Below are 12,431 nucleotides of genomic sequence, written 5' to 3'. Positions count from 1 at the left end.
AGACAAATTGAAAACTAGGATATAGACATGTGAATGCACACGGAGACTTCAATGGTTCTTTGTTGATTCTCTTGTTGTGCCATTTACATTGTTCCCCACTATATAGACATGGACAGAGTTATTTTATTCTTGATAACGTGTGAATGACTGAATTCTAAGTAAACAATGTTTCTTTTTTTTTTTGATATAAACAATTTTTCTTATTAACGAAAATTTGTTTTACCATGAAGTTTAAACTGTTGAATGAAGAGTTCATTTGAAAATTGTCTGATTTCTTGTTTCTAGGATGATTAAGGATTCAAAGATATGAGAAATAAGATGCTTAGAATTGAGACTTGAATATATTTCTATTAATAGTTTCTTTTTGTACAAAATTTTGTAGGCATTAGTGGCCTAAGATGTTAAGAATTGAGACTCTGTATTTGATCAAAGACTTAGAGAGAGATTCAAGTCCATCTTCAAGATCTTGAATGCATGAATCTAAGATCTGAACATCTTCCATCTTCAATGTCTTTTCGGATTGGAATTCGGAATCAACCCTTGTGAATTCGTTTCCTTGAGCTTCACATGTAACTTTCTTCTTGTTCATTAGCTTTGAGACGACAGACCATTTGCTACAAGTCTTTGATCCAGACATGAAGCAAAACAGAGAATCAAACAGAGCAATTGTCACATCTTCTGCTTCTCCAAACACTGCCAAGGATTTGTCGCCGCACTCTTGGTCTTGTTTGACCTTCAAACTCTTGAGGACCTTTTGGAATGACTTCTTTAGGGATCTTCTTGAGGCTAAGTATTTCTTGACCTCTCCCGGTAGGTCACCGCGCTTTCTTCGTAGAATCGATTGGATCTCCATGAGACCCTCTTTCATCTGTGACAAAGCATCCTTGGAAATGTTGCACAAATCCAAGATCCTTAAAGATCCATCAAGAAGTTGCTCGACGGCTTTCTTGTTCTGCTCTTGACCTAGAGCTTGTTGTGTTACAGGTAGGCGAATAAACTTGTCAAGAGACTCATGTAGCTCTTGAAGGTTTTCAAGTCTATTGCAGATATAAGAGCTAGAAGATGTCGAGGCATCCTCAGAAGATCTTAATCGAGCCAACTGCTCATCGACATGTGTGGCTTGTGGGTGAGGTCTAGAAGGGAAACTGTTAGAGCGAACGTGGAAAGAGACTGCCATTTTTGTGTATCTTAAGTTCTTTGTTTCTTTATCAAAGAGAAGATTTTGAGAGCGCTAAAAATGTTTGTTCTGCCTTCTCAATGCCTCTCCGGTCAATACTTATATACACCACAAGCAAGATAGACAGAAAGAATCTCTTGGTGGTTAAAAATATTGCAATGATATATCTTCAAAGCTGGCTTGTCTGCTATTGAAGGCCATGTCACTCGTGTAAATCTCATGCCTATATTTAAGGAACTAAATTATATTTTTCTCTGTGAAGTTTCAGAGTAGAATGTGCAATATGTGTAAGTCTCTCCGTGTGGTAAGCTGTTTCCAATAGCTTACACGTTTGCATATGATTATACAAATCAAAAGAAAGCCTATTTGGACAATGATTATAATGGTGGTTTGGATGAAGTAGCGGCAAGATCCGTATTCGTAGATCATGGCATGTTAACAAATCCACAATGGATTACTTAACACATTTTGTGAGGATATATTTTTTATTTCATACAACCGTGTGGAGGTTCAGAGATGCCACATGATATGTCAAACAAGTAATTAAAAGTTATCGTTCGCTGCCGTAAAAGAAAATGTTTCACGGCCAAAGATAAAAGAGTGAAACTTGAGGGTAAAAAGTTGTCTCAACTTTCTGCAAATCTAGAAATGCATTTTGGTTCTTTAATGATCATTCATGAAAAAAGATTTATATCACAAGAACAGAGTTATATGAGAAAATCTTGTAGTCATTATATCTATGCTCCTCTATTACAACCCCTGTTCTAAAAATCCCCACCTACCCCGATTAATCCCCGCTTAATCGTTAGGCCCACCCTCTCCGCCTCGATTAATGACTAATCCCTTAAAAAATCAGTCACCCGATTACTCTCTGTTTTATCCGATTAATTCCCACCTAATCCGATTATTTTCCGCCTATTCTTACATATCCCGATTATTTTTTCATTGCAAGTATAAAACAACTTTTTTTTTTGTTATTCAAACATTTGAATTGGAAGTTTGTGATATTTTACAATAATTTATGTTCAAATTTTAATAAAAATCATAAATTTTTAATAAAAAATCATAAAATTTTGCCTTAAATATATTTGTATGTATTTACTACAATTTTGGAAAGAGTATTAGATTAATATATTTTTAAAATATTAAAATAACCCTAAAACTAATCCTCGATTAATCACCGATTTTAATCCGATTTTCCGATTAATCGCTAGGCCCATACCGAATGCCCGACTAGCGCCTAGCGATTTTTCAAACAAGGATTACAAGTAATTATATTTATGAACTTTTCAACAAGTTTATAGGGTTTTAGAGGCCTAAGCTGATAACTATTGAGACTCTTGATCACTGACTTTGAAAGTGACTCAAGTCCATCTCCAAAATTTTGAATGCATGACTCTACGATCTGAGCCTCCTCCATCGTCAAGGTCTTCTTGGATTGGAATTCGGAGTCAACCCTTGAGAATATGTTTGCTTGCGCTTCACATGTAATTTTCTTCTTCTTCATTAGCTTTGAGACGACTGACCATCTGCTAAAATTCTATGGTCCAAACATGTAGCTAAATAGAGAATCAAACAGAGCAATTATAAATAGCTTCTGCTTGTTCAAAGACAACCAAAACTTCATTGTTGTTATCTTCGGCTTGTGCAACCGTCAAAGACTCTTGTACTTTGTTGGATATCTTCTTGGAGAAATTTCTTGATCCAATCCACATTATGAAATGCAAATAAAAATGATTATAGGAATGATTAAACTTTAGTTTCCACCATCCTTGTGCGCATTATGTAACCTGAAAGAAAACCCAATGAAAAAATGAAAAAAGAAAAGAAAATTTAACACTCTGCCTCTAGGGTTTAGGTCCCCTGTTTCTCGGTCAGTCGCCAAGAAAACCGTCAAAGATCAGCTTAATTCGGATGGAAGCAGGACAAGGATCTTGGCGAGTGAGTCATCCACATTGAGCAAATTACGCATAAGACGATGAAGAAATTAATGGGTCTACGGTCAGGTCAACGGTGGGATCATCCCTTCCAAGGTCCCACTAAGCCAGTGTAAGGCCAAGACACGATCCTTTTGCAGACCAAGACAAGAGCTACGTCCATTGATTCCACATATGTAATGATAATCTCAACATCTATCTTGGTATGCTTGAGAGAAATGATCGTCCACTTGATTCAAAGTTTAGTTTTTTTTTTTACAATGGTGTAGTCAAATATGACTATAAACAGTGTTACATGTAATTTCTTATTATGTTACAAACTTACAAAAGATACATATAAGTTGAGTAAATACTATTTGGTACAAGCTCTGTTTTTTCTTAAGAGTAAGAATAGGTTAATGTATTTGTTCTTTACATATCCTACCAATTTAATAGGTTAACTATTGGTGTAAGATTCTGTAGCCATGGGCTTATACTCAACAATTGGTCTCCCCATTCACCTCCTGCTTTTGGTAATTGTAGCTCTGGTAAGCTTCCAAACGGTAGCTTCAGTGATGAAGAAGGTTCTTTGGTCTCTGTTTCTCTTTGTTTCTCTTCGGTTTTCGCGTTTTCTTGGAGTGTTAGGATCTTGTTTGCATCTTCCATGGCTATCACTTGAGGAACACGGAAAGAAGTCATCATGTTTTCTTCTTTTCCAACGAATGAGATTGTCTCGGAAGACGAGAGAGGAGAGTTTGGACATGTTTGATTCATCTTAGCTTCCATCTCTGCTCTTTGCTCCAATACTTTCAATGAAGTTGCCTTTCTATATATCTTACACAGGACAACATCCTGATCAAAAGAGGACACAAAGATGAGTAACAAAGTTGTTTTTCTGATCACATAATGGAGACAGAGATGTTGTTTTTATTCAGGTACCTTTGGTAAGGAGCAATTATCGGGCATCCGAAACTCGTTCATCACCCAATCAGTCTTGCTTCCTCCTGGTGCTCTTCCTCTATAGAACACAAGCGTCTTCTTGAGCCCTATCACACGTTTTGGCTCAGACAAGCTTATGATTTTACGATCCGATCCCGTTGCTTTCCAATATCCTTTTTCAGTTGTCCTGCTCGGCCTCCCACCATTCCCATGCTTCCTTTCCCTTGGCACAAAGAAGTACCACTCCCTCTCCCCGATTCTCGATAAACCTGTGATCAAAATTTAGACTTTTAATACACATCCTAGAGAGGGAAAAAGAAGCTTTAGGGAAATGGAGAAGCCATGTACTTACCAGGTAAGTCCCATGGATCATGACGATAGATGTTGAGGAAACCAATGACTTCAACACTCGATCTTTTCCCGTAAACCATGTTCTTGAGGTAGAAATCAAGAAGTTCTTCCTCGGTTGGGTGGAACCTAAAACCTGGGAGCTCAATCTCTTTTCCCATATCTCTCACTGTCCCTAAAAAAAAACACTTATCAAGATTTGGTTCTTTTAAAAGCTGTGTTAGTGAAAAGGTTGTTGGTGGTTATCACTTAGGTGAAGCTATGCACATTTATATACAACTAGGACCGAATATGTTGTGAAAGATTTTCTTTGTGGGGCAATACTTGATGGAGCAGACTAAGTCAAGGGAGAAAATAATAATATGTTGAGGCATGAATGATTTAACATATTGAATTTTGAGAGTCTTTTTGTGAAATTTTTTTCTAATGTGTTTTATTTTCTTTCATAGTTTTTAGAGGTTTGTGATGTTTACTTGGAAGAAGAAAAGGAGAAAGGTCTTGATCAAAGTGGATGGAACCCACGCGGTTTTATCTCAAGAGATTTAGAAATGGTCATATGAGAATTGGACCAGAGCTTGGTTCTTCTGTTTTTTCCACTTTTTTCTTCTTCTGTTTTTTTCTTCTAATTTTAACTAATTAGTTCGATTATATTTTATTGTGAAAAAGAATAAAACTTTTTGATTGTGGGACTTCCACCATTTTTAAAAAATCTCAGATTGACTTGGGAAGTCTCCTCTAAGGACTTGAAGTCGTTTGTCTTTGTGGGAACTATTTGATCTTTTATTTTGTTTTCTTACTAGCCGATTATTATTGATTATAAAATAAATTTTAAAACATAAGTTACAAAAATTATAGTTCTAAATATATTATTCAGGCTTTAAAATAATCTATATCATTTTAGCTTTTAAGTAACCATGTATATCATGTGTAATATATATCTTAGAAGAATTTAATAAGGTTATGTGTAATTTATTTTAGGCAAATCTTGTAGTACCAATAAGTTTGGTGTTGTTATCTCACCGGTGTCTTATCTTTTATGGTGTTGTTAGTGTTGGAATCTTTAGTCATTGAATCTACATTCTGCAATTCTAAATCAATCCACAAAATCATGTTTATTTCCAAATTCAACTAGTGCGGTGGAGATCAAATGCAGATTATGAACCAATTTTAATCCATCACATTATGAACTACTATGATCTAACTTTTGTTGGGATATCACTAAACCCTTATGCGCAATAAGTATGTGCATACACGGTTGTGATGTCTTAGATCGGGGATTCGAAGATCGAGTGCATGATTTTGATCTCGAAAAGAGAAAATTATAGTTTTGATTTGAGAAGAAAGTGAATCTCCTTGTTGTGATGAAAGAAAGGACATTCAACGAACAAGCATATATTTATTGCTTACTCTTGTTAGAACTTAAATAAAACCAACTCACTTTACTATGATCGCACTAATGAGCACTTGGCAACCACCCTCAAATAGTCATATCATGGTGTCGACTGCCTAAATCATGGTTTCATTCCTTTGGCTATAATCATCGATTTCCTTTGGCTCGACAATGGACCATGCATGTCTTCGTCTGTCATTAGATGGACAGCGCCAAAGCCTTCACTATCCTCCACCCGTATAATAATTAACACCGTAATTCTCAACAATCAATAGTTACATGATTTTTTAGATTATCTTTTTGAAACTTACATGACTTTTAAGCAGATATCGTTTTCTTTGTTACCAAAAGATCAAACAACACCGAATAAATACAAGTGAGTTCGACTAGTGGGGCTAGGAAGAATATATATGACAAACATATGAAAGTTTCTCGGAAACTTCAGAAAAGTTACTTTATCTTAGTTTTTGTCTTCAAATGCCAAAAATTATTCAGTAAACAGAATACAACAATATCAACGAAACTTCCCAAAATAAGAAGCATCTTCACTTTATAACTAAACTTGTATAATTGTAGTGGGGAATTTTTTTAACCATTAAAGTGATTGACTATCCAAAAAGAAATTACCACATGCATGCATACTAAAAGATTTTTTTTTTTAATGCAATGTAAAAACTAGGCGACTCTATTTTACTGGTTTTGTCATATCATACAAAATTTTAATGTACTCTTCTCTTTTTCACTGAGAACTTGTAAGCAGAACTAAGTACTTGTGAATCCAGTGATTAAAATTCACAGTTATAACTTCATTTGCATAGCCATTTTTTTACAGTTTTTCCCTTAGCGATAAAACTACCGACGTTCTTCCGGTCAATTCTCATCGGGCTTCCAGTACGCACCATTATTTTTTAACCAGCGATTTTACCAGTGACTCTCCTCTAACATTGCTGTGCTTTCCGGATCCAGAAACAACTACAATCTCGGCAGGAATCACACACTTTTCTTCGCTAAATCTAAGTCTGATCTCATTCATCCATTGCAGCAATATCAAATACGATGAGCTCAAGTGCATACCATGTAAATCCAACTTACCCTCTACCGCGTTCCACTCAATTGCTTCATCTAAAACTGATGACTGAGTCAATTCATGGACCAGAAGCGCTTCGTCCTCATTCAGAAAAGTATGCAGTTCAGAAAGAGAAACCGGACAGCTATCCAAGTCTTTCAACAGTGATATGATGGTAGGACAAGAATTCAAGACCGAGTTATACGTCCTTATGGAGAAAGGAACATTAAAACCCTTAAATATCTGTAACCAAGAACCCATTTGGGGACGTGCATCATGAGCTCCATAGGAAGAGAGAACCATATTTGAACAAACTGTGTCGATTTTGTGACCTTCGGTTTCCATTCTATGCACTACTCTGTTCATATCATCAAACAATCCCAATCTTCCATACCCGTATAGAACAGACTTATATTCAAACAATCCCGGCTTTCTTTTTTCCATTCTCATCTCCTGGATAGCTCTTTCTGCATCATGAGGCTGGTCCATGTTGCATAATCCATCAACCAGAGACTTGTAAGCTTGAGTTTTGACATAAACTGACGATGATCTTGGATTATCTCTCTTAAACGAAAACAGGCTTCATCGAATCCTTGTTTAGAATTTGATTCAACCAAATTGCAGAGGAAAAGAGCAAAGTCTCTTTCATTTGACTTCAGCCTCGAAACCGCAGTAGAAAGTAGCGTTTCTGATTCAACAAATCTTTCCTGTTTACTGAGCAGAGAAACAAGTTCAGCAATGGGCTTGGCCTTGCTTCATCAGAGGTACTGCTCCGGCCTTGCACCGAACAACCATTTTGGTACTGTAAGCGCATGAGACATTGCTTAGCTCTTCTCCCCAGTAACAGATACCTTGGACATAAAGATAAGAAGAGTCAAGGTTCTTGTAACAACCACACCTGTATTGTATAGTGAGCTGAGTATGAGTAACCCAAGTACACAACAAGAAAGTAACAAATATAGATGATCTGAATCAGAAACTGAGATCCAACAAATATATATACCGGACTTCAGTTTAGACATTGGATTTTCACACAAATAAATTCAAAACATTGATTTACTTACAAAACTTAAGAGAAAGCATATAAACATGTCATTCAAGCTGAAGTGTCATCTCCAAGGTCTTAAAACTCCGGATTATACAAATGTATCTCAAGATTGGGATGATGTTTCTCCAGTATTATCTTCAACACGCTGAGACAGTAAATATTTGGGTATAAGTTAGTGAGACTTAAGCGGAAAAAAAAGAAGAAGCAGTAAGATCAAAGATTTTGACAGTCCCAAAAATGTTGCGGTCATGAAACTGAAAAGAAACTATTGCGAAGATGAGAGTTGTTGACTACTGATGATGCCACATATTTTCCATAGCCACAAGATGCAAATGTAAATACACTATTACCGGTGGTTGAGAGATTGGAAACTACTGACCTCATGAGAAGTAGTAATCCAGGGAGGTGGAGGCCAAAACAACTTGGCATATTCAGGGAGTTTGTTTACCAGCTCTATTTTCCCACTCCTGATATCAAACACTGCCAAGTTTCGATCATCCATCACGAACAAGGATTCCTCATGCGTGTAGAAGAACACGGAGCTTCCAGTTCCCACACAGAGAGGTATAATATCAGCAGCTGAAGCGGAAAATGTGGAGTCATCTCCAAGGAAAAACATCTTATCCCCAAGATCCTCCACCTCAACCCATCTCTTCTCTCTTTCCACTAATTTAAAGAATTTAAATTTGTAACTGACTGTGGTCTCATAAAAATACGAATAGAAACCCCCGGTGATTTCCGGATCCTCATTCGGTCTGTTTCTGCAAAACTCTATATCCACCAGAAACATTTCACCACAAGATGCAATCAAAAACTTCTTGTCACCACCGCCAATCAAAGGATCAGCGGCCAATGTCAATTTGAACGAAGAGTAATCAACAACTACAGTCCTCCCATTGTAGTCGATAGCAAAGAAACGTCTATCGAACATTATTAAATCTTGACAACGAAAAGGCATGTAATCATTGATCACAGTCCATGCTCGATCCCAAGACCTAAACACAGCTAACTTTTCATATTCAAGAATCGTAAGCAACACGAATTTGTCATCCTCCAGGTACTTGACAACAGTTTTCCCCAACTCCAACTCTAAAGGTGGGTGTCCAGGGTCACAGTTGTAATCAGGATGATAGAGCTTGACTTCCCGACACAATTCACGAACCCTAAATTTAGACATATCGAGAATTCGAGGTAAATTCCGAGGAAAGTAGTTTCTTGAAAAACTCATCGGTTTGAGAAGGGTCATCTTACGAGATACATATATGTTATCCCAGACCTTGACAATCCATCCAAACAGATCCGCCTCGCATCGCGGTTCATGAGGCTTGATAAGTAAAATACTCCCGTGCGCGACGCGGAGGATTACATTGGAGAGAAAGGGTTTGTCAATGGAGGGGAAGAACGGGAGGTTATGTGCCCAGAGAAGGCGCTTTGGCCCCGCGGCGGATCGCCATGAAGAACATACAGAACGGAACTGGATGAGATCAAAGGAAGATTCTAGACATTTGGAGATCAGGTCTAAGAGTTCCTTCGGGAGTTTTGCCCAATCCATCATGGGAGAAACGAAAAGCTCTCTTTTCTTCAAATTTTATCGGTTGACTTTAAGAGAGCTCAAAGGTGGACAAGGTCAAGCATGAAAAATAACTTTTTGAAGACAAATTGGCCCTCACGACCATCCATTTGCAGTTTTAAAATGAGAAAAGCAAATCTAAGATTCTCTCTTGAATAAAAATCTTAAGAAGACAAAAGAGAGTTAGTTTGCCCAAAAAAAAAAAAGACAAAAGAGAAATCAATACCTTTAATCTTAAGAAAACTTATAGGGACAAGACCTTTCACTTATTTGGTATCCAAATCAAGGGACTAAAGCAGCTGCAATTTTAAACAAACAAAAGCTAAAGAGCCATTGCTTGAAAAAAACTAAACATATTATTCAAGACTAGAAACCTCATGGAATAGAGCTAAAGATACACCAGAAACAGAGACAAACAAGCTATTGTTCAAATTTCACAGAACTCTAGGGTTTAACATATATTAATATATACTTGAAATTTGAAATCATTTTTGTTCAAATTTCTCTTATTCTAAAACCAGCTATTCAGAATTTTACTCCCACGCAGGTAATTTTAAGAGTGTGAAGAGAAAATTTTGACTCACCTGATTAGTTCTGGTGGAAAATTTGACACCAAGAGTTTGATTCTAAGCAAAACGTATTCCTGGTGAATCTTGGCAACATGTACGATTAACCAACACCGGAATCACCAATCAACACCATCTTAAGCAGATAATGATCAAAATATACAGTTATAAATCTTCATTTGCAGAGCCATTCTTTTACATTTTTTCCCTTGGCAATAAAACTACCAACATTCTTCCGGTCAATTCTCATTGGGCTTTCAGTACGCACCATTATCTTTTTAACCAGCGCTTTTACCGGTGACTCTCCTCTTACATTGCTGTGCTTTCCAGATCCAGAAACAACTACTATCTCGGCAGGAATCACACACTTTTGGTCTCTAAATCTAAGTCTAATCTCATCCATCCATTGCAGCAATATCAAATACGATGAGCTCAAGTGCATACCATGTAAATCCAACTTACCCTCTACCGCGTTCCACTCAATTGCTTCATCTAAAACTGTTGACTGAGTCAATTCAAGGACCAGAAGCGCTTCGTCCTCATTCAGAAAAGTACGCAGTTCAGAAAGAGAAACCGGACAGCTATTCAAGTCTTTCAACAGTGACATGATTGTAGGACAAGAATTCAAGACCGAGTTATACGTCCTTATGGAGAAAGGAACATTAAAACCCTTCAATTTCTGTAACCAAGAACCCATTTGGGGAAGTGCATCATGGGCTCCATAGGAAGAGAGAACCATATTTGAACAAACTGTGTCGATTTTGTGACCTTCGGTTTCCATTCTGTGCACTACTCTGTTCATGTCGTCAAACAATCCCAATCTTCCATACCCGTATAGAACAGACTTATGTTCAAACGATCCCGGCTTTATCTTTTCCACTCTCATCTCCTCGATAACTCTTTCTGCATCATGAGGTTGGTCCATGTTGCATAATCCAGCAACCATAGACTTGTAAGCTTGGGTTTTGACATAAACTGATGACGATCTTTGGATTCTCTCTCTCAAACGAAAGCATGCTTCATTGAAACCTTGTATAGACCCTTGTTTAGAATTTGATTCAACCAAATTGCAGAGGAAGAGAGCAAAGTCTCGTTCATTTGACTTCAGCCTCGAAACCGCTGTAGAAAGTAGAGTTTCTGATTCATCAAATCTCTCTTGGTTATTGAGCACAGCAACAAGCTCAGCAATGAGTTTAGGATTCCAATCAAACCACGATGCTTCGGTAATTTCCGAATACAACTGGAGAAGAAAACAACAACCAATATAAAGTCATTCACCTCTAACAATATTTTAATGAGAGAAACAGGAAGAAAACAAAGACTCACAGAGAGAGCAAAGAAGGAGAGATGAGGATAGGAAGTTTGATCCGAGAGGAGATGAGAGAGGACATTTAGAGTCACTGATTTGGGAGAAGCAGCCACAAACTTCTTAATGTGTCGGTGTGTCGCTGACGGATCACCAGCTAAAGCTGGGGACGACAGAGAGGAGAGAAACCGGTCGCCTTGCTTCATCAGAGGCACTACTCCGGCCTTGCACCGAACCACCAGTTTGGTTCTGTAAGTGCATGACACATTGCTTAACTCTTCTCCCCAGTAACAGATACCTTGGCTTAGCCGCTGAGGCGGAGTGAAATTGAACCGTGGCAAACCACTGTTACTGCTGCTTATCATTTGGTACAGAGCTTTGTGTCTGGACATAAAGGTAGAAGGATAAACAAGAGTCAAGGTTCTGGTAAACCACACCTGCATTGTATAGTGCTCTATGAGTAACCAATTACAGAACAAGAAATCAACTCATATAGATTAATTGAATCATAAACTGAGATCAAATTTCTAAATTACATACATTTAATGGCAAATGCCCAATTCTATCCCAAACAATTCTATACAGAGAAACGATTATAAAAATGTGTACTTTTAATAGGAGATCAGAATTAAAACGAGACTAACCCTCAAAAACTATACAATTTACTCAACTGGAACAAAAACCAGAATTTGTTTTCATCAATTCTAGTGTCTCGTCTATGTAAGGCTACCCAACTGGTAATCAGAAAAATGGAAAAACTTTGAAACCCTAGTTACCAAACTTAAACAATCAAGGATAAGAACACTGAGAGCTTACAAGTTGGGTTTACCACCATGGACGGTCTGGATCAAAGCCGCCATTTTTAACTAACTTATAATGAACTTTGCCTCACTGTTTTTTTTTTTTTTTGTTTTTTTTTTGCCGTAAATCCTTCTCCAACATCACTCATTCCCATTATCCATAGTTCCATATGTTTTGACTCATCCGCAATTCCGCATCGCTGAATACCGGACTTCGGTTAGGAAAAGTGGTACCGGTTAAGCAATTTGAAATGTTATTCGAAATTACGGATCTCTCAATTTGGTACCGGTTAAGCAATAAGCAA

At 37.3% G+C, this 12,431-nt stretch overlaps 5 protein-coding genes across 10 annotated transcripts; all 5 read right to left on the bottom strand.

Annotated features, from left to right (window-relative positions):
• Positions 1-319: 319 nt before the first annotated feature.
• Positions 320-1,346, bottom strand: LOC9320103. The gene has a single exon (XM_002883990.2). It carries the CDS (start codon positions 1,175-1,177, stop codon positions 386-388), a length of 792 nt encoding a protein of 263 aa, XP_002884036.1. The 5' UTR covers positions 1,178-1,346; the 3' UTR covers positions 320-385.
• Positions 1,347-3,323: 1,977 nt separating this feature from the next.
• LOC9320102 (NAC domain-containing protein 35) lies at positions 3,324-4,645 on the bottom strand. The gene is made up of 3 exons (XM_002883989.2): positions 4,385-4,645; positions 4,033-4,301; positions 3,324-3,945 (listed from the first exon to the last, which is right to left on the bottom strand). The coding sequence occupies exons 1-3, from the start codon at positions 4,539-4,541 to the stop codon at positions 3,535-3,537; spliced, it is 837 nt and encodes a 278-aa protein (XP_002884035.1). The 5' UTR covers positions 4,542-4,645; the 3' UTR covers positions 3,324-3,534.
• A 1,774-nt stretch (positions 4,646-6,419) lies between these two features.
• Positions 6,420-7,657, bottom strand: LOC110230157 (pentatricopeptide repeat-containing protein At2g17033-like). The gene is given in 4 exon segments (XM_021032163.1): positions 6,420-6,674; positions 6,677-7,390; positions 7,393-7,589; positions 7,629-7,657. Coding segments are annotated over 4 exon segments (1,038 nt in total). The 3' UTR covers positions 6,420-6,576.
• LOC9320100 (F-box protein At2g17036) lies at positions 7,586-9,616 on the bottom strand. 2 transcript variants are annotated; one of them, XM_021032766.1, is made up of 2 exons: positions 8,264-9,616; positions 7,586-7,734 (listed from the first exon to the last, which is right to left on the bottom strand). In XM_021032766.1, exons 1-2 carry the CDS (start codon positions 9,437-9,439, stop codon positions 7,711-7,713), a joined length of 1,200 nt encoding a protein of 399 aa, XP_020888425.1. In that variant the 5' UTR covers positions 9,440-9,616; the 3' UTR covers positions 7,586-7,710. The 2 variants fall into 2 exon arrangements, with proteins under 2 accessions (XP_020888425.1, XP_020888424.1); XM_021032765.1 differs by lacking the exon at positions 7,586-7,734 and adding an exon at positions 7,800-8,029.
• On the bottom strand, positions 9,579-12,365 carry LOC9320099 (pentatricopeptide repeat-containing protein At2g17033). 5 transcript variants are annotated; one of them, XR_002333399.1, is made up of 3 exons: positions 11,347-11,912; positions 10,039-11,260; positions 9,579-9,753 (listed from the first exon to the last, which is right to left on the bottom strand). XR_002333399.1 is itself a non-coding variant. In XM_021032761.1 (3 exons), the coding sequence occupies exons 2-3, from the start codon at positions 11,716-11,718 to the stop codon at positions 10,196-10,198; spliced, it is 1,437 nt and encodes a 478-aa protein (XP_020888420.1). In that variant the 5' UTR covers positions 11,719-11,763; positions 11,971-12,365; the 3' UTR covers positions 10,013-10,195. The 5 variants fall into 5 exon arrangements, 4 of the variants coding, with proteins under 4 accessions (XP_020888420.1, XP_020888421.1, XP_020888418.1 ...); XM_021032761.1 differs by lacking the exon at positions 9,579-9,753 and adding an exon at positions 11,971-12,365 and having other exon boundaries at positions 10,013-11,260; positions 11,347-11,763; XM_021032762.1 differs by lacking the exon at positions 9,579-9,753 and adding an exon at positions 11,998-12,365 and having other exon boundaries at positions 10,013-11,260; positions 11,347-11,763.
• Between the last annotated feature and the right edge of the window lie 66 nt (positions 12,366-12,431).

This window comes from Arabidopsis lyrata, assembly GCF_000004255.2.
Source record: "Arabidopsis lyrata subsp. lyrata unplaced genomic scaffold ARALYscaffold_3, whole genome shotgun sequence".
NCBI classification, from domain to species: Eukaryota; Viridiplantae; Streptophyta; class Magnoliopsida; order Brassicales; family Brassicaceae; genus Arabidopsis; species Arabidopsis lyrata.
This window is presented reverse-complemented; position numbering and strand designations above follow the sequence as displayed.

Excerpts from the sequence above, each read along its gene's own strand:
- LOC9320100 (XM_021032765.1), bottom strand. The coding sequence starts at position 9,439 with ATGATGGATTGGGCAAAACTCCCGAAGGAACTCTTAGACCTGATCTCC. Across the intron at positions 8,030-8,263 it reads GGATTACTACTTCTCATGAG|CGTGTTGAAGATAATACTGG; the intron begins GTCAGTAGTTTC and ends TTACTGTCTCAG.
- LOC9320102 (XM_002883989.2), bottom strand. The coding sequence starts at position 4,541 with ATGGGAAAAGAGATTGAGCTCCCAGGTTTTAGGTTCCACCCAACCGAG. Across the intron at positions 4,302-4,384 it reads TGATCCATGGGACTTACCTG|GTTTATCGAGAATCGGGGAG; the intron begins GTAAGTACATGG and ends TTTTGATCACAG. Across the intron at positions 3,946-4,032 it reads ATAATTGCTCCTTACCAAAG|GATGTTGTCCTGTGTAAGAT; the intron begins GTACCTGAATAA and ends TCTTTTGATCAG.
- LOC9320103 (XM_002883990.2), bottom strand. The coding sequence starts at position 1,177 with ATGGCAGTCTCTTTCCACGTTCGCTCTAACAGTTTCCCTTCTAGACCT.
- LOC9320099 (XM_021032758.1), bottom strand. The coding sequence starts at position 12,186 with ATGGCGGCTTTGATCCAGACCGTCCATGGTGGTAAACCCAACTT. Across the intron at positions 11,711-12,142 it reads CATGGTGGTAAACCCAACTT|ACACAAAGCTCTGTACCAAA; the intron begins GTAAGCTCTCAG and ends CTTTATGTCCAG. Across the intron at positions 11,261-11,346 it reads TCTCCTTCTTTGCTCTCTCT|TTGTATTCGGAAATTACCGA; the intron begins GTGAGTCTTTGT and ends TTTCTTCTCCAG.